The sequence below is a fragment of the Ochotona princeps genome, chromosome 8 (assembly GCF_030435755.1).
Source record: "Ochotona princeps isolate mOchPri1 chromosome 8, mOchPri1.hap1, whole genome shotgun sequence".
NCBI lineage: Eukaryota > Metazoa > Chordata > Mammalia > Lagomorpha > Ochotonidae > Ochotona > Ochotona princeps.
In genome coordinates this window covers 4,275,358-4,295,364 of record NC_080839.1, presented here as the reverse complement: position 1 = coordinate 4,295,364, position 20,007 = coordinate 4,275,358, and the positions used below count along the sequence as shown (strand labels likewise).

Genomic DNA, 20,007 nt, shown 5'->3' with positions numbered 1-20,007 from the left:
AAGGGCTCGGGACCTGCAGCCGTGTGGGAGACCCTGAAGAAGCTCCTGGCTTTGAACTGACTGAGCTCCAGACACCGCAGCTCTTTGGGGACTGAATCAGCAGATGGAAGATTCTCTCTTCCTTAGTGTAGCTCTTTCGAATAAAGAAAGAAATCTTTAAAAAAGGAGGCACGTGGGGGGTGGAAGAGGAGCAGAGTTTCACAACAGAATGTAAATTTAAAAGTTTCCATCTGTATTTAACTGACAAGGTGAAGAAAGGATGAATAAGGCTTAGAAAAGAAACCAGAAAATAGCTGAAGCCAGGTGCCCAGCAGACACAAAGCTGGATGGACTGGGCTACCTTTCCAACAAGTGACGCTTGTTCCTGGAATTGTATGTGGGAAACATGGAAGCTCTTCTCTTTGTATTAATACGTTCACATGAAAAAAAAAAAAAAGCATCAAATGGCAGAGAAAAACAAGAGCTGGGCTCTGTGGATAGTACAGGCAGCCCTGGCCCAGCCCTGGGAGCAGTGACACTTTCCTTGGGACTTGGCCCTCGAGCCCGGACACACTAACAAGACTAGCTACTCACTCAACTTGGGTTCTCTCAATAACCACACACAGGGACCAGCACTGTGGCTTAGCAAAGCAAAGCTGCCAAGCAAAATACCAGCAATCCGAAAGATGCCAGTTTGTGTCCTGGTTGCTCCCTTTCCGATTCAGCTCCCTGGTAATGGTCTGGAAAAAGCAATGGAGGATGGCCTAAGTATTTGGGCCTCTGCCACCCACTGGGGGAGACCTGAACAGAAGAAGTTTCTGGATCCTGATTTTGAACTAGAACAGTCCTGGCTATTGTGGCCATCTGGGGGAGTGATCCAGATGGATGGAAGATCTCTGTTTCCTCTCTTTATCATGTCACCTTGACTTTCAAAAAGAAAGGAGTACAAGTAGCTCCCCTCACAGACACTGAACTCCATGTGCTGACTCTAGTTGCTGATGTCTGTTCCGTTCTCGCCAACCCACATCTCGGAGAGAGCTCTAACTAATCTATCTCAGACCTGGGCAGAGGGCCACCAGGAAACCCCAAACTCTCCCTCTCCAGGATGCAGTAACCACGCTGAAAATGCAAGCAGTGCCAGCAGGCCGTGGTGTTCAGCTGAAAGGCTCACTCAGCTGTGAAGGGCCAGTCAGCAAATCCTCCTGGCCTGCTCAGCCCAACACCGCCTGCCTCCTGATCTCAGTCTACTGTCTCTCACTCAGGGCCTCTGCACACAGGCCAATGCTCACAAAACCACACCTGACTCCCCTGCAGCCACAGCTCCGTTCTGTGGTCCTGCCTCTCATGGGGAGTCACGAGGCATTTATGACTCCGAACATCAAAAAAGATCAGGAGATCTCTGGCATGCGGCCCCATTCTGGGCATGTCACTCAGCACCTGCTGTAGAGGCCCCGATGCCTCGGAGCCAAGGGTGCACTGCCTTCTCTCACTCAGCTACAGCTGGTTGGGGGAAGAGAGGCCTCTCACTGGAAGCCAGCTGTGGACCTGTTTCCAGGCCCAGGAGCTGGAAGCAAGTTGTGGAGTACCCTCTTCCAACTCTATATCCTCCTCAAAGGGGGCTGCAGGGAGGAGGTGAGTGGGCACAGCTGTAACACTGACAAAGGTCAGGTAGACGCAGGCACTCCAGTGCATCCTCAGATAACACGCCACCTTCTTCGGAGAGCGAGGCCTTCAGACAGGTGCAACAAGGCCTGTAAGTGACACCTACATTAAGTGAACAGAAGCGAGCAGCAGCTGAGTCCCAGTGCCAGGAAACAGCAGTCACTTTGGAGGCTGAGCCACAAAGTCCTCTTCCCCTGTGAAGCCACACCCAGAGGGTAAACCCAACGTTGAGTGGCAGGTGCTTGGGTAAACCCTCCCCGGTGGCTAAGGTGAACCTGGCTCAGAGAACAGTGCTAATGTCTCGTGTTGTATGTCTTTCGCGTCTTGACAGGGCAGTCTCTGTGTGTCCCCAGACAGCCCTATGGCTTAACAGCTTTGCTTCCTTCTTGTTTTGCTGGTTTTCCTGTTTTTCTACGCCTGGCAAAACATCCAGGCATAGCATAACATGTCAGCTATGTGTGTTTGCCCGCACAGGTGAAGAAAGGCACTGTTTTCCTCCTTCTGTGGCCTTGACCCAGATGAGAGCGAATGAGGTGTGGGTCCTATCCCCAGAGCCCCGCTGGGGTCACCTTCTTAAACCAGTGAGTCTCCACCTGAGGGACCTCACGACTCACAACACAGATAGCACGGGTGGCAGACTAGAAACTTCCCTGGCGTCTTCTTAATGTGGACTTATCAGGGCTCAGTGAGGCCCACAGTGACCTTACCCAAGTTCACTTTTCTTGACTATATTGCCCCTTTTCCCATCAGGACTCAACCTATCTACTGTCTCACACGCACCAAAATCCCAGCGGGAGCACCCGGGGTAGGAACACGGTCACCTCCGGCTGAACGCTGCCCGTGAGTCAGGTAAGCATGGTCACCCTCCGACCGAATGCTGCCCATGAGACAGGCGAGCACAGTCACCCTCCCAGCGTGCCTCCAGGAGGCCTTTCTTAGGATACCTTCCAAGTGACATGTCAGCTGTGCTCAAAGAGGAGACTGGGCCCTGGGCCAGGAGGGCAAGCAGCGTCATGAACCCTAAGCACAGAAGACCGGATGCTATCTCAGCCCAGGACCCCAAGGTCCACAGTGTCCTTTCCGGAAAGTGCTAAGCCTGTTGTCCACTGGCAATCCTCAAGCTTCGGCTGGTGATGGAGAATAATCCAGGTATTGTTGCAATGTGCGGAGTCCAAGGTGGTCCCGCAGGGAGCACACTAAGAACCAGGCCACAGATGTGACCTTGTGTTTAGCAGTAACCACCTGGGGGGCCTCCCAGGGCGAGATGCACACCAGACCCCACACAGGCGGCCCTATGCCATGGGAATGATGGGCAGCTCTGGCAGAGGACGGTCCTTGCTCCGCTCTGGGAAGCTGGGAACAGCTGTCCCCATGGCTGCCAAGGAGTGCAGTAATTACAGTTTTCAGGGAAATTCCTTCTATGCAACTGAACTCCTGGGACCCACAAAACAGAAATTTAAATGTCAACATTCCAGAATTATCTGGCTGCTGTTTTGCTGAGGCCTTCAGCGTGTAACTTGTACGGATCCTATGTGTGCCTGTGGAGACCACACGACCATGGCTTCAATCCAGGTACCCAGGCCAGAGCCTGGCATCCCATCAGTGCTCAGAAGTGCTGGTCTATGACTCCTAAGCACGATAATGATGATGAGCACAGACCCGAGGGAGGATGTATATGGATAATCCATTTGCGCACCAGCTTTGCCTGTGAGAACTCACTGAGAAAGAAGTACAGCCATTAGACTACAGAAGAAAACAGTTGGTGATCCTTGACACAGTGACATGCGCCCCTCATGCTCAGCTGTCTTCGTTACCAAGGCACACTAAGGTGTGATGAGGACCACCTTAAACTCCAGGTATTCTGGGCTCGAACGTGATGAAGGCATGTTCTTCAACTAATATCTCTTAGAATACATCATAATATAACCTAATAGCCCCGAGGAGCTTAAAAGTGATCAGTTCTGCTTCTGGCTAAGAAATAAAGCAGAAAGCCTCAAACATTCCTAATGGCACAGATTATTTAACGGATCTGTACCACTGAGCTTCAGTGAACAGCAACAGAATTCCTGGGAGCCTCTTCCCAGGAAGTGGACAGCAGGAGCCTGCTCAGTGCTAAGTGATGGAGGACAATGACAGACTGTATGTGGATGACAAGGCCGGGGAATCTGATCTTGGCCCCAGGCTTGCACTGCTGGCTCTTCCGGGACTAAGATATGTGTGGGGTAACTCCCTGAGCATGATGTAGCCACGCGAAATGCTGAGCTCCCTAGCTTGCAGATGGGCTCTGCTCCCAGGGACAGACACTGCCAGCTATCACCAGCCTGCCCTGGGACATTCTGAGGCCACATTTATTTGCCAAAGTGTACTGTGGTACTAAAGGTCATTTTCTTGAGGATCTCAGAGTGGGGACCCCAACACAAGGACACACTCCCTGAGAAACTAGGCAGAACAGCCCAGGCCCTGTCTGAGCCCCTGGGAGCCCGTCTCCTGAACTCATAGATCCTGCACAGCCCTCAGGTAGGCACAGGAGGTACAATGAACTCCAGCATGTCAGGGGAACGACCTGAGTGGCCAGCGGGCTCCACCACATGGTGGCAGAGCCGGCATGGAAATTTTAATTTCTGAAGTATCAGGGTGAGCAAATCTTTACTGTGAAATAGCCATGTCCAAAACAGCCTGTGCAGAAGGGACGGGTGAGAAAGCAGGAAATAACAGTGAGCCGAGCAACAGGGAATTCATTTTATGCTTAAACAGGCGACTGATCTGCCAACTTGGGGACTTCACGTATGCAGAAAAAGCTGGAGGTGGCTGTGGACAAGCTGGCAGCCTATTTACACCCATCAGTCACGTAACAGCATTCTGCTCTATTGGCTCATCTCCAGCAAAGCTTTTGGAGAGAGAAACAGAGAGAGAGAGAGAGGGGAGAGTGAGAGAGAGAGAGAGAAAGCTGTTGATAATACTGCTACAGCATGCTTTGGGGCAATTGGGCCTCCCCAGGATCCAACCCGGGCACAAGGAATCCTGCCTACTCCGTGAGCAACGGGATGTGTTTCTGTACCTGCTTCATGTAGGCGTAGCACATGGTCTCTGCCACCCGCTTGCCTTCGTCATAACAGGCCCGGGGTCCAATGGGATTCACGTGGCCCCAGTAATCCTCACTCTGAGGGTGCACTTCAGGGTCTAAAAGAGAGAGAAAAAGAAACTGCTTTTATCCATCTTTCCTGGCAGTTCATATACAGTGGAAACGATGTGGGATTCTGATTCAACAGATCCCTTGCAGGAAAGCACAGAGCAAAGCTCAGGAATCTATGTGCACTCTATACCACGTTCCAGTAACTCGGTGGCTTGGCTTCTGATACTGAGTGAGCACAGCATTTTACACAGGGAATAAGCATAAGAGATTAAGTCTTTCAACCTGAACTCTTGCCTATCTTTTATAATTTGCCAACGTTTTTTGTATTAGGCAAGCTATAATTGAATACAATTTATATGAAGAGACAGATGGCTGAATTTTATGTTGATCAGGTCTACAATTACAACAAAACATGTGTCTTGTAAGCAGTGCACTGACTTTCACAGGTGCCCTGACTGGAACCAATCTGAGACCCAGACAAGACGCAGCACCGAGCTGTGCAGGATGGGCAGGGGATGGGGTCTACCAACAGCTAGGCCTCCCTTGACCAGCGTATGCATCAATCACATTTTAAGATATGTGTTTGGGAACAGACTATTAAAGAAACCAAGTAACGTTCTTTTTTGACAAAGGTATATTTCTGGAATGTGAATTAAAATTTACTTTATCTAATAGCAAGAATTTGGACCAAGAAGCCTGGACGAGACCCAGCAGTCAGTATTAAAAATTCACATCTTGTGATTCCTGCCCCTGGCCTGCTTCGTGTCCACTGGGGCCTGAGCAGACACAGAGAGATGAATATGCACGGACCGCTGGGTCACGTGTCTAGGCTGACCAATGCCTGCGGCGCTAACACTGCATCCACAGCACTGCACAGGCACAGAGCAGAGGAAGGTTGCTTTCCTGGAGAGGAGGCTGAAAATTCCTTTAAGATGGGAGCACTTGGGATGAGTTTCCCACCAAGGGGTGTATGTACTGGAATGGGGGCTGCGTTCTATCTAAGAAACAGTTGTAGTCGCCCGAGGCACTAGTGTGGGCTGGGATTGGATGCACCAGGCCGGTTCAGATCCCAACACCATCTGGTGTTATGGAGAACCAGGGTAGGTGTGGGACTGACTAGGCTGGGTCTCAATCCCCTTCTGAGCCATGTGTGAGCTGTATGTGGGTATGGACGAGCCATGGCTGGGCTGAAACATCCAACAACAAGAACCAGAATGGGGTGAAAGCCAGCCAGGAAAAGCCACTGTTCTTGCTAGGACAGGAGGTGAACCGAGTACGGTTGGCTCAAGAACCCCCTGGCAAGCACAAAATCTGGCATTGGGAGGGGTTCTGATGGAGGAGCCTGGGCAACTCCTCTGGCAGAACACAGTCCCTGCAGGTAAGCGCAAGAAGCATGATAGGAAACAGCCCAGAATAGGCCATGGAAAGTTTCCCACTGGCACACATTCGGCATGGGTCAGGAACAGACCAGGATGAATCAGCTCATGTCATCCACTGGCAAATCCGATCACCAGAACAGAGTGTGGGATGGGCCGGGTTTGGTTGCGACAAAACCAGTACACATTATGGAATGCCAGGGCGTGGTTGCCTGTACTGGATATGAATGCAGCACCCAACCAGCACACGTGAGATCCAGGAAGAAAGGGGCAGAGCTGGTGGGGGGAGTAAGGGGCTGGTCCCCTTGCTGGACAGCTACTCCCACTGGAGAGCGTGGGCTGGGATAGAGACAGACCCGACTAAACAAGGCTACAACACCTGTGCACTGCATGTGGACTAGATCAGGGCCGCAGCATCAGCTGGCAGAAGCTGGCACTGGGGACTAATTCTGTCGAGTCAAATCACAGGACCACCTAAAGAATGCATAAACCGGGACAGAGAGACCTGGGAGGGAAAAGTGGGTTCCCCCTTCTTGGGTCACTATTCCCGTGGGAGGGCATGAAAACTAGGACGGGGGCTGGGGTGGCTAGACAGAGAGGCACTCACCAACATCCGTGAGGGCTGGATGGTTGAATTGGTTGGATGGTTGAATTGGTTAGATGGAACTAAGCTTTAATACCCATTGACAAGTACGAGAGCCAAATGGGATGGGGGACAGACTGGTCTACTGCTACACATACTGGCAAACCAGGGTAGGGGGTGGGCCTGGTGGGGGTTATTGTGGGTCGCCCCGACTAGGCTGCAGCTCCCACTGGTTGATGTAAGGGCCGAACCAGACTGGACTGCAACACCCATTGGTTCCAGTGCAACTCGGGACTGAAAACAGAACCAACACAGCAATTGCAACCACCAGCTGATCGGGGTGATGGACTGTGCCGGGCCCTGTGCTTGCTAGAACATACAAGAAACTAATCTGGGAATACCTCAAAGTATCTTGGGAGATCTCCCCAATCGAACTGCTGGACTCAGAACTCTAACCAAGAAAAGACAGAAGACAGAACAGGACAATCATTCATCTCAGCTATATGTTGGCAGTGAAATATGGGGCAAACGGAGACTTTATGATGGACCATATCAATCAGTGGACGACCTCATCGAGCGAAACTGGCAGTGATTCATAACTGGAGAACTATTAACACCACTTGAGCACATATCTCAGAGTATGCCCCACATCCGGGACTTGGGGTGGGCGGGAAACCAGGTGGGGCTTCTCCCTCAATATCCCCCTTTACCTCAGATACATGATGGAAACAATATTGACATAATAGCATTACCCAGTTCCCTACCCCCCTGAAGCTTTTTTCTTTTCTTTTTTTTTCTTTTTCCTTTAACTGTAATTAACTATGTAAAGATTGTCAACAACAATACAATAAAATAGATTAAAAAGAAAAAAAGATGGGAGCACTTCCCACTGCACGACAAGAGAAAAAGTCTAAGGCAAAGAGAAAACTTATTTACAGTGAGGCACCCAATGGCCAACCTGAGATTTCCTGGGGAGTCTCCACAGGGGCTGTGCGATCCTGGCCCCAAGAGAGATGGCCATGTGCTGGCAAAGAAGGAAACAGAAAGGGCTGGGCATCCATCTGCCCTCAACTGGCACCAGCCGGGCTGAAGGGTCAGGTTGCCTAGCCTTAAAAACTAGCCCCTTCCCCAATCATTTTGCCACTTACAAAAGTTAGGATCTAAATTAAAAATAATTAAATCAGTCTCCCTTTCAGCACTTGGCAAGACTAATAGACTTAAGCCGATGTGCCCAGGTTTACTCTCGTTATCAAACATTTAGGGATCAGCAATGGCTGAATTCCACCATCTGTGCCCGAAAATCATATCAAATACATAGACCATGAGTGTGGGGGGAGGAAGAAGCGTGGCCATGGCAAAGACATCACTGTGCCCTTCCGGAGGGAGACAGTTCTACCCTTTAACCATCTGACACACCACCCAAAGTGAGTGATGTGCCACTTTGCCACAAGGGTTACAGAGAATAAGAGGGGACTTCAATATGTTTATGGAGGAAAAGGCACCTGGCACAGGGGTTAGGATATGCGATACGTTAGAGTGCCTGGGTTCCAGTCCTTCCTCTGTTTCTGATTCTGCCTTCTTGCTCATGCAGACCCAAGGAGTCAGCAGGTGACAGTTCAAGTGAGCAGCTTCCTGCCATCCTCAGGACAGACCTGGATGGGCTTCCAGCCTCTTGGCTTCGGCTCAACCCTGTCGCTGCTGCTGTAGGCATTTGGGAAGTGAACTAGGGAACAGAATTTCTCTCGCTGTCTCTGCTTCCCTCTGCCTTTCAAATAAACAAAGCTTAAAAAAAAAAATCTTTAAGTTTCTGGAAAACAAAATTAAAAGCTGAATTAATTTTGGTGCCTGCCATTTTGAAACTCATGTTTAGTGTCTTTATAACACGTGTCTTCTTCGAACCTTGTGGAAGATCCCGGAAGTTCCCCCAAAATCTAGGAAAACGTCTCGGTTGCTTCATCATTTCTCTTTTCTACGACAATATGAAACAGAAAAACTATGCTGTCAGGCTCTGGATTCCACTGCATCACCAGCAGGTCTCCAAAACACTGCAGAACAGAACCTCAACTGCAGTGGGCAGACAGCTCTTAGGTTTGCCGCCGGAAACACCACCTGCAGTGCCGGCATCAGCTCCAAGTCCTGGCTGCGCCCCTTCCAGTCCTGCTGATACACCTGGAGAAGACAGCTCGAGTTCCTGCGCCTCTGCCACCCATATGGGAGACGCGGATGGAGCTCCAGCCTCCCAGCTTTGGCCTGGTTTAGCCCTGGCTGTGGCCATTTGAGCACTGAACTAGTGAGTGGAAGATCTTTCTTTCCCTCCTCTGTCATTTTGCTTTCAATTAAATAAATCCTAAAAATAAGAGGAGGAAGAAAAAGAGCAAGAGAGAGACAGCTCTCCTCCAGGCTCCTTGTGTGCTTTTGTAAATAGTGGGCAAGGAGGGATGACACAGCTTGCAAACACAGCCCCCTGGGTGCCTGGCACTACCTGTTCGAGGTTCTTCCAGAAACTGGCACACCACAGTCCAGCACATGCCATCATTACCCAGCAAGCTTTAAAGGTCAGCTTGCGAGGTACAGTAACTTTGTGTAATAGAGACTGCCATATCCAGATGTGAAGATACAATTCAATATGCATCCCTATTTCCAAAGCAAAGACGGATTCCCAGTGAAACTTACGGACTTATGACTGCTTATGAAGCAATGTGTTATTGTAATAATACGGGGAAAATCAGCAGGCAGGGTGGATAAAATCCCAGACCCTATGGAATTGTACCATAAAACTAAACAAACAAACAAACAACAAAACCAAAACACACACACACAAAAACCCCAGCAAAAACAAAAACAAAATTAAAACACACAGGCCAACTTGCAGGCCACAGCAGGCCTTGCACAGGATTCTTCCTGAAGAACACTGAACTCCATCTACGTAGGCTAAATGCTCCTGAATGGAAGTGACCTGGGGCACTTGTGGAACGCAGTGGCTCCTTTCCCAGTCAGGTGGAAAGCGGTCTTCCTAGGAGTATGGTAACATCCGTGCCTCTCAGAGGACCATGGCAACCACAAAGGTCAAGATGGGAAGTTTCTCAGTTGCTCTGTTGGGGAAGAGCACCTGCAGCCTGGGACTGCTTAGAGATACCATCCACATTCCATTTCTCCTGAGCCCAAGACAGAATGTAAACAGCCCTCCTGACCAAGGAGCAACCCCCACAGGGGCCCCACTCACCTCCATACACCTCGGACGTGGAGGCCAGGAGCAGACGGGCACCGACTCGCTTTGCCAGCCCTGAAAAGGCAAAGGCAGGATTAAAGTATTTCTCAAGTTATTTGACCAAGTACTTTTTTTTGTGCCCAGTTTAAACAGTACATTAAAGGTATCTGATGAGCTACCGAGTTACCCACTCTTAGCATAGCTGGTTTGCAACCAAAATCCAAGCAGAAGCAAGGGCAAGCATACAGTGCGGGGTTAAGATGCTTCTTGGGAGGCCAACATCTATTCCAGAGTGTCTGGGCTAGAGTCCTGGTTTGAGCCCTGAGTCTAGCTTCCTGTAAGGTATACCCTGAGAAGCAGCAGAGGTTGGCTGAAGCAGCTGAGTCCCTATACCCACACTGGAGATATGACTGAGTTTCAAACTCCTAACTTTTTTTGACAGACTCCTATGCCCTCTGTACTATGCCCACACTGGGCATATGTACTCCTATGCCCACACTGTACTTCATCCGGTAAAATCCCCCTGGTAGGCAGTGGGACCTTCGCACCTGGTCTTCAGGACAGGCCACCTGCCTCAACCTGCTCGGAACCTTCCAACTGTGCCCGTGCAGCTCTCAACTGGGCCATGCAGCAGCCCTCCTAAGGCTTCCAGGCCCAGCTCATCCACCCCTTCTCCAATGCTGCTTGCCCTGCTCCTCAATTTTCCTTTTTAATCTACTCTAGTACTTGACTGTACAATCACGCACAGAAGGAACTAAAACACAGCTATCTCCAGGTACCATGGAATTGAGAGCCCTTCAGGCTCTTCTCCAGAGTCCCTGTGGCCTCAGCAGTTTTGAGAAGGCCATGATCTTTATGAGGCCCTTTGCTTTCTAAATACACCCCATCACTGAGCAAAGATTGGAGGAGAGGCTGAGCTGGGCACTGCACCTGGCAGGGACTCCCTAGCAGATCATGTAGAGAAGGGAGATGAGACACGGATGTACACATGTATGGGCAATGCTGGGCTGGGCTGGGCACTGCACCTGGCTGGGACCCCCAACAGGCCAGGTAGAGAGAGAGATGAGGCATGGATGTTCACACGTATGGGCACTGCACCTGGCAGGGACCCCCAACAGGCCATGTAGAGAAGGGAGATGAGACACGGATGTACACACGTATGGGCACTGCACCTGGCAGGGACCCCCAACAGGCCATGTAGAGAGGGAGATGAGACACGGATGTACACATGTATGGGCAGTGCTGGGCGAGGGTGGGCACTGCACCTGGCAGGGACCCCCAACAGGCCAGGTAGAGAGGGAGATGAGGCATGGATGTTCACATGTATGGGCAGTGCTGCGGGGCTGAGGTGAAGGATCTTATCAGAAGAGAAAGCGTGTCTGAGCTTCTGTGGGAAAAGACAGCCATGAAGGTGCACCTTAAGCACAAGACAGCACGAGGATAATGTATGGTGTGGAGACAGAAAGAGACCTGAAAGAGAGGATCTGAATGTTCTCATATAAAAAAATGGTAAATGGTTTGAGGTCCACGATCCAAGTCATGTGTACTGAGATCTGAATGCTACATAATATGTACAAGCGCTGAAACATTACACATACAGTTGGTAGGCCACAGCTACGTTAGAAATTTTGAAAATTTTAAATAATAATTAGATATGGTACCACTAAGGGTGAGGACTTGGTGATCACTGGCACTGAGGCCACCCACCATGTGCTAGGGTGAAGGAACGTCTAGAGAGACGGAGTGTCGTCTGGGGACTTCACAGACCCACGCCCTGCACACCCTACACCAGTAATCAACAGCACCACAGCAGGGCATCAGAGACGGGGGTGTTTTCAACAAAGGGTCTCGTGGGCATTTCAACTTCACCTCATCGCAGCACAACGCACACAGTCAGCCCTCGGCAATCAGCCAGCTAGTTTCATACAGACAAAAAGGAGGAAAACGCAATGGTCAGCCCGGAGTGTCTGTGATCACTCAAGTGTGTTCACACTCATCAGTTACAAACTGTTAGTGCCACGCATAGAAGTACATAAAGGTTATTTAGACTTGCTCCCTCACGATCAGCTCTGAAGGAAGTATCAAATTCCGGGGGCTTGGCAATGAGGGGACCAATACAAAGATTAGACACCAATTTAGTTACAGCTGCTCCACTGCGCATGTGGTTCAGTTAGCTACAGTCAATTGCCATCCAAAAAAAAAAAAAATGAGGTAGAAGCTTTTCGGAAGCAAGCAGAAATTCCTAAGTTCAATTTTGTGCTGTTTTATGTGATAAAATCCTGTATCAAGCCACTCAGTAACTCAGGTGGTCAGATCGACGGCTGTAGTATTATAGTTCTTGTGTTCAAGTCACCCTTCTCTTACTTAAAAATTGCCTCTGAAAGCTAGAAGAGTGATGGTGCCCACTCAAATATGCCAACGAGAATTTATAAAATGCTTCTCTAAGTGAAAAGGTTTAAGTTCTCAATAATGAAAAAATTTCCAAGTATATGTGAGGTTGCTGAGAACTATGGTGAGAATTCATTTTGTACTCATGACATTGTGAAGGTAAACAAAACTCATGCCAGTTTTGTTGTTACACTTCAAACTACAGAAGCACACCGTGGTGTGCGATGAAAAAATCAGTTAAGATGGAGAAGGTGCAAAATCATTGGGCGTGGTATCACCCATGGTCTCATCTACTGCAGGTGGCCTCCCAGACAAGATGGGGCTATTCTACCTACGCCTGAAATCTCACAGGTCCCCAGCCAGGGCAGCAAACAGAAGACAACGACAACTCACCCAGCATGTTTAGCGTCCCAATTGTATTGGTCTTCAGCGTCTTGATAGGATTATACATATAGTTGGGAGGGGAGGCTGGAGAGGCCAGATGGTATATCTGATCCACTGCAGAAACAAAATAAAAGTCTGTTATTCCTACAAAAGGCAGGCATGTATGCATGCGCGCGCGCGCGCGCACGCGCGCGCGCACACAGGCCCTCCCAAGAATTCTACCATTTATTAATGGCAACAGTGTTTCTTTCACTGAAATTCTAGTTGTTACCATGTTACTATGTATAGACACTAATTCACATTTGGTAATTACAACAAAAATACAAAGTCCAGTCTTCTAGAGACAAAACACTCTGAGTCGGTGGAAATCTGATCACCGAGTTGATTGTTTTCTGAGGTACCTGTCCCAGATAAAACACTCAAATCACAGAATTCAGCCTGATTATCCAAAGTAAATGTTTCATTTTGTTGTGAAGCAACATACATAAAAGATCTGGGGCTGGGAGTGGGCGAAGTAGGGAAATTGTAGGGACTCGTGTAGTGGGCTGCAGCTCCCACTGGTGAGCGGGCCTGGCCTGATGGGCAGTGGCACTGCCAGCATAAGTGCCAGCTACTTAGGGGGATTTTGGACGAGACCTGAACGGGACGAGGGACGAACTGGGCCAGTCTGATGCACAAATCAGTATATGCAATAATGTGGCTGGGGTCGGGGCCTGACGGGAGATCCTGGGGGGCCACCCTGACTAGGCTGAAGTTCCTGCTGGTGTGCGTGAGGGCTGAGTGTGTGGTGGGCAGGGTTAGGCTAGGCTGCAGCATTCAGTTGCAACCCGTATATCAGATGGGGTTGGGGAACTAATCGGGCAACTGCAACCACCAGTGTGTGTGTAGGCTGAGGTGAGAGACGGAAAAAGCCAGGCCCTACACTGGCTGGCACACAAGGAGTCAGGTCTGGGGTCATCTCTGGTGAGCCTTCGTTGAGGATCCCCCACACCCCAACTGGACCACTGGACTCAGAACTGCAAGCACAGGGAAAACTACAGGCTGTGTGGTTTGACTGTGGAGTGCATGTGCCAGAACTGGGTCTCCTCAGTTGCTGAAGCCTGTGTAGTGGATAGCAAGCCCAGAAGCACACGGGGGACACGACGAGCAGTTCACCGAGTCCTGCAGAGGACGTCTAGTACCATGCATGCAGAACAAATTGGACAGTTCTGGTCAAGCTCTGACAGCAAATATCTGGGTGAGTGGAGAGATTAAGGTGGACCATGCCAGCCAAAGGACCTTAGCACAATTTCCTCATCCCTGCAGCAATGAAATCAACAGCATCTCAGAACCATCAAGACCACTTGGGCAGTACTCTCAGACATGCTCCACACTGGGGACCCTGGGATGACGTCGGGTGGCCATCCCCCATGTCCAGCTGCTGATGTGTTTGGGCTATTGGGAGTGGCTCAACCCCCTTCTCTCCCCACTTTTCCCAGATATAGGAAGAAAAAAGGCTGCAAACAGTAATCTCAGCCATCTTCCTCCATTTCTTGACCCTCCCTACCCTAGTTGGTGGTCCCCGTGGAGGTGCATTCTTAACAATGTAAACATCACCAAAAACAAAATAAATCTATTATTATTAAAAAAAAAAATCATCCACAGCTCCACCCAATACCACCTTGCTGAGGGCCAATCCTCCAGGAACAATGGGTTCCTAGGGGACACCCACACTACACCCCAACCCTGGTGTATCAGACAACCGCCTAAGTTGTCTTCACTAAAACTGCAGCCTAGTCCTCATGTGAACCCCAAATTACCGGCCAAGTGCTTCAAAAGGAAGCAGGAAGCCAATAAAAAACTGACTACTTCAGAAATGTTAACTATTTACGCAATCTTGGCATTGTGAGAATATACAAGGCACAGAAGAAACAGCAAAGGAATATAGGCAGATCAGATCATATTGAAATGATACCAGCTCAATGAAGTGGAAAGGCAACAGCTAGACTGGGGAAGCAATGCTGTAACTGTGTCCACCGGCTCACGTCCCTACTGCCTAAAACTCTGAAAGTGAGCGAAAACAATTTGGAATTCGTTTTATGAATTAACACTTTAGAAAGTCTAACCTTTTTTAGCAGCCAAAGAAATGCACACTGAAACACTGCTTTCTGTCATGTCAGTGAAATACTGCTAGTTGTTTAAGATAAGGCTCAATATGCTTAATAGAGAAGAGAAGACGATACCACTGAACGATGAAGGAAAGACAACAGCATGCCTGGGCGCAATTAGCAGATGGTTTCTACTGCAGATAGAAGATTCAGACAGGGGTATTTGTAATAACCCTCTCTGGAGGATACCGAGTAGCACTAAGTAGCTACGACATATTCAAGCAGTGAGAACTGCTCAGCAGTGACACTGATTCCTCAAGGTACTTTTTACTGGCACGCAGGAAATGGTTACGATCTGACCCGAAGCACGGAGGACGAGTGGAATGCTACACTCCTGCGGCAGCGGGCGTCGTGGGAGGGGCGGTTAGCTGCACACTTGGAGCTGGATCCAAGGCTGAGTTCTCGGCCGCTGTGCAGTCAAGTCTGACCTAAACTGACTCCAGTTCGCCCTTGAGGCAGGGGTTGTTGAGCCGTGGTCACATAAAGGCGACAATACAGTTAAGTCTGCGGGCTCCTCAGAGGCGTCTATGAGCAACACAGCTTACAGAGTCTTGGAGGAAGCGGACTGTAGTCTCTGGAAGCCTGCTCAATGAGCAGCCCGCGTGGCTGCTCTACTCAAGTACCGCAAACCAGGTGCCTGTACACAGCAGGCAAAGTCTGACAGCAAGGTGTCAGCAAAGCCACGCTTCCTCCAGCAGCTCTAAAGGAGAATCCTCCCCTCACCTCCTTCAGCGCTCCTTGCCATGGCCTCTGTGACCCCACTCCACCTTATCCTCTCTCATCTCCGCCTTCCTTACAAGGACATGGGATTTTAGTCCATCCACAGCACTCAGAAATCCCTGGGCACATTTGCTTGGGTTCATTTGCAAAGACTCTTTCGCCACCAGCACACTGAGACCCCACCCCTGGCACTAAGGTGCTGCCCTGCACACAGTCAGCTCATTTCAAAAGCAGAACACAACACTCGGCGCGGCCAGGCCACAAGGACGGCCCTGGGGGAATCCAGCTGCCCCAGGCGGGACCATCTACCAAACGGAAAACAATGACCACGTGCAGGTTCCTCTCACCTTCAATGTAGAGAGGCTCCACCACATCGTGGTTAATCAGCTCGAAGTTCTCGTGGCCAATCCAGTGCTCCACGTTTCTCTTGCGGCCTGTGAAGAAGTTGTCCACCACGGTGACCTCATGGCCGTCCATCATGAGTTTGTCGGTGAGATGGGAGCCCACGAACCCTGCGCCTCCGGTTATCTGCAGGAGGACATGCATGTAAGACATTCCTGGAAACAGCACTGGAGAGCGTGGTGATAACCATGCGTGGCGCAGCCAGTCGCAGGCCACTCCCACGGAGACCCTCCCTCAACCACCAACCAGGTATTCACACACGCTCTGGTGGACACACTAGCGCGACGCTCTAAGTCACAGCAGTCCTGATGCTTAACAGCCAGCACTACTTCCAAAATGTCCTTTTATCAGAGATAAGGAACTGACACCCAAGCTCAGTTTTTCACTGAGGTCTGCAGGACAGAATAAACCTACAGCCATCCGAAACACATGCTCTCTCCGCCATCAGTTTGTTTTACCTTTAGCCCTCCTACTGCTAAGATTCAGAAACAGCAACATTCTGCCCCCAAGTACTTAAGTGCATGAAATTTGGTCCTCAGTGCGCTGATACAGGGATGCTGCCTCTGGGAGGAATTAACCTCCCAACAGTCCACCCAAGAGGACTGTCTCAAAGAGCAAGCCCAGCTTTGCCCTACCCTTCTGGTCTTGACGCATGATGCCTCCTGCAAGCAATCTTGCCATAATGACACCTGCCATGCGGTCTCCGCCAGAAACCAAACGAAGGGGGTTATATGATAAATGAATTCTTGGACTCCAAAACCATGAGCTAAACACACTTCTCTATACAGAGCTCGGCTCCAGGCATTTTGTTGGGACAGCAGAAAATGGACTTACAAACCTCCATTCCACAAGTGCACCTCCACAACAACAAGAAGATTCTGAAGAAAAATGACTGAATTTCAAATTTGACTCACTACTAACATGCCTGATTCATAAAATTAAACTTCATTGCATTAATAAATCTTCAATTTATTGTATTTGGTCAAAGGTTCCACAGTATCTAAGTCAAAATTATCCTATTTTAAAGAACTTTAACCTCTTCTGATTAATAAACATATATGTAAATGTTTCAAAAAATATTCTGTGGCAATGTAACTACCAATTTACCTAAAATAGCTGGCTGACAGCAACGAGCTGAGTGTAATGCACTAAACTATACACCACCATCTCTAACAGGTCAATATTTTGGCAGTGATATACACTTCCTGGGAGGGGCATGCGTTTGGGGTGGTGGTCAAGATGCTGATTAAAATGCGTGCATCGCATATCAGAGTGTCCGAGGGCAAGTGCCAGCTCTGCTCCCAATTCCTGCTTCCTACTAATGCGAACACCACGAGGCAGTGGGGACGTCTCAAGTAGTGGGTTCATGGCATCCACACCACAGACTCTGCAAGAGTTCTCAGCCCACGGCTCTGGATGCACCCAGTGCCAGCTGCTGGGAACATCTGGGGAGTCGTCTAGCAGATGGAAAAACCTGTCTTTCTACATTTCAAAGAAATAAAATTTTAAATTAAAATAATTATAGAAATTCACCTGGATTACTATGCATTTCAATTATTTTCTTGAGCAACTCTCTTCTATTGAGAATACTAAAGGACTTGTGTGACATAAATGGGAAGTTATAACATTTTTTCCTCAGCACGTTCAGCCCACCAGGCGAGTATTTCAAACGGAAACCAAACCCAGAAGCACAGCCTTTGGAAAGCTTTCTCAGGAACATCACCAAGCTCGTTCCCAAGGGACACTACCGGAGGAGAATGAAGACTACTTTCCTGCAAATGCTTAGGACACGGAGAGCTTTGCAATGTAGGAGCTCAAGTCCACGTGCTTCCAGTGCTTTCTCTGGTGGGTCCTACAGGCAGCTCAAGGTCAGCAAGCACACCCACTTTCTTCTACACTTCCCAACAAAACTCTCCTTTGTCCTAAGGCTTCACCAATCACTGAAAAGCCTTTATGGTCTAGAAATAATGTGTGAGACACATGTGCCAAATGACTTTCCATATGCTTACCCTATGGGACAGCAGATGAGTGGGGAATGCTAGGTCCATTTGTAGTGATGCTGTGTAAAGTGAATTTTACTCTGGAACATTCGGGATCCATGGAAAGAACAGCCCACATGGAAACAGTAACCCTGGCACTACTGAGTAAGTTCCATCTACTAGTGCTGCTGGAGTTTGCGCATGGTCCCCCAAATGCATGTGCTAGAAACTTAACATCCAGGGCCACCACGTGGGAGTTGCAACTTAACGACAGGGGATTAGTCTAGAAAGGTGTTGTCCTCATAGATGGATGAGTGCTGCTACCTCAGAAGCAGATCCATGATTACACGGATGACTGTGGCCTCTTCTTCCTCTCTCCTGCCCTCTCTTTTCCTTTCTGCCATTGTATGATGGAGCACAGAGGGCTGGTAGCAGGCCTGGATCCTGGCGCTCCCAGCCACCAGAACCATGAGAGGCTAACTTCTAGCTCACAGTAAATCACCTAGTCTGGAGTTCCCTGTTACAACAACACAAAACACACTGACACAAGACCATCACATTTTGATTGGTCTGATAAGAAAAAATTAACCTTGAGACACCAATGATTTCAAATTCACACACATTTTGCGAGTGACAGAAAAAACCCTGAATGATGGGCACACAACTGTTGAGATTTTAGAGTCTGGGCCCAATTTATGTAAGCCTTCTTGGAACAGCAGGAGGAACAGAGTCTTTGGGATACACACTGCTACAACCCAAATGACAGGTGAAAGAAAAATAGTCATTTATTGTCACAGACAAAAAAAAAAAAAGAAAGAAATTCTGTGAACAGCTGTGTGAGGCATTCCACAGACCTATTCTCCAACAGTACCCAACTGATGCAAACTTCAATCAGCCAATCAATAACCAGAACTGTAGAAGTCGGAGACAGGCATTTGGCCTTGTGCTTTAGAAGCTGGTTAAGATGCTGATGTTTTTTTTTTTTTTTGCATATATCTATTGCCCATTTGGATTGATTCCTTGGAAAAATATCTGCTCATTTCCTTCACCCATTTCTTCACTGGCTTGTTTCTTTTGTTGTTATGGCCATGCTGGAGATCTCTGTATACTGTGGATATTAGCCCCTTGTCTCCTGGGTAGTGTGCAAAGATTTTCTCCCACTCTGTTGGCTGCTTTTTTATTTTGTTGATTGTTTCCTTGCTATGCAGAAGCTTCTTAGTTTAATGTAGTCCCCAAACTCCCTAGCAATAAGGGAAATTGAAACAAAACAACATTGAGGTTCCACTTAACTCCAGTAAGGATGGCGTTAACTACCAACAATACCTGCTGGTGAGGACGTGGGAGGGAAAAGGAACTCTACTCCACTGCTGGTGGGAATGCAGGCTGGTGCAGCCACTGTAGAAGTCAGTATGCAGATTACTCAAGCAACTGAAAATTCTATTCCTGGATCGTCAAAGAACCTGATACATGAGAAGGCAAACATGCACCCCTGCGTTCACTGCAGCACAATCACAAATTGCAAAAACTTGGAAACAACCTACGTGCCCATCAACAGAGGACTGGATAAAGAAACTGTGGCTCATCTATTCTATGGAGTACTACTCAACTATTAAAAAGAATGAAATACAATCGTTTGTAGCCAAGTAGGCTGAATTGGAGACTATTATGCTCGGGGAAATGAGCCAATCTCCAAAGGTCAGATACCACATGTTTGCTGTGATATAAGATAACTTCTATCAAAAATCTCAACGTTAATATCGCTAAGGATTGTTTTGCTCATCTTCTTATGGAATGGCTCTGTTGTTTCAATTTACACTTTTGTGGGGTCAAATCTAATTATTTTTATAGTGAATCTTGTCTTTTCACACTTACTATTTATTTGTATGTCTCCCATTAATTGATCATTCATAAGAGATGGATTGCTTGTAAACACTTGAGGTTGCAAATATCCATTTCAACACTGTTTTGCTACCTATGATGAGTAACGAAGGTCTAGTTTTTAACTGTAATTTCCTCAGTGCCACAAGGATGCTGCACTGGCGTCTA

At 48.6% G+C, this 20,007-nt stretch overlaps 1 protein-coding gene across 2 annotated transcripts in view; it reads right to left on the bottom strand.

Annotated features, from left to right (window-relative positions):
- UXS1 (UDP-glucuronate decarboxylase 1) overlaps nt 1-20,007 on the bottom strand; it is an 87,936-nt gene that overhangs the window by 13,782 nt on the left and 54,147 nt on the right. For both annotated transcript variants that reach the window (XM_058667446.1, XM_058667447.1), the window contains exons 6-9: nt 15,928-16,108; nt 12,723-12,827; nt 9,957-10,016; nt 4,700-4,821 (exon numbers count right to left, since the gene is read on the bottom strand). In XM_058667446.1, the coding sequence (XP_058523429.1) occupies nt 4,700-4,821; nt 9,957-10,016; nt 12,723-12,827; nt 15,928-16,108 (468 nt within the window). The remainder of the gene's footprint in view (nt 1-4,699; nt 4,822-9,956; nt 10,017-12,722; nt 12,828-15,927; nt 16,109-20,007) is intronic.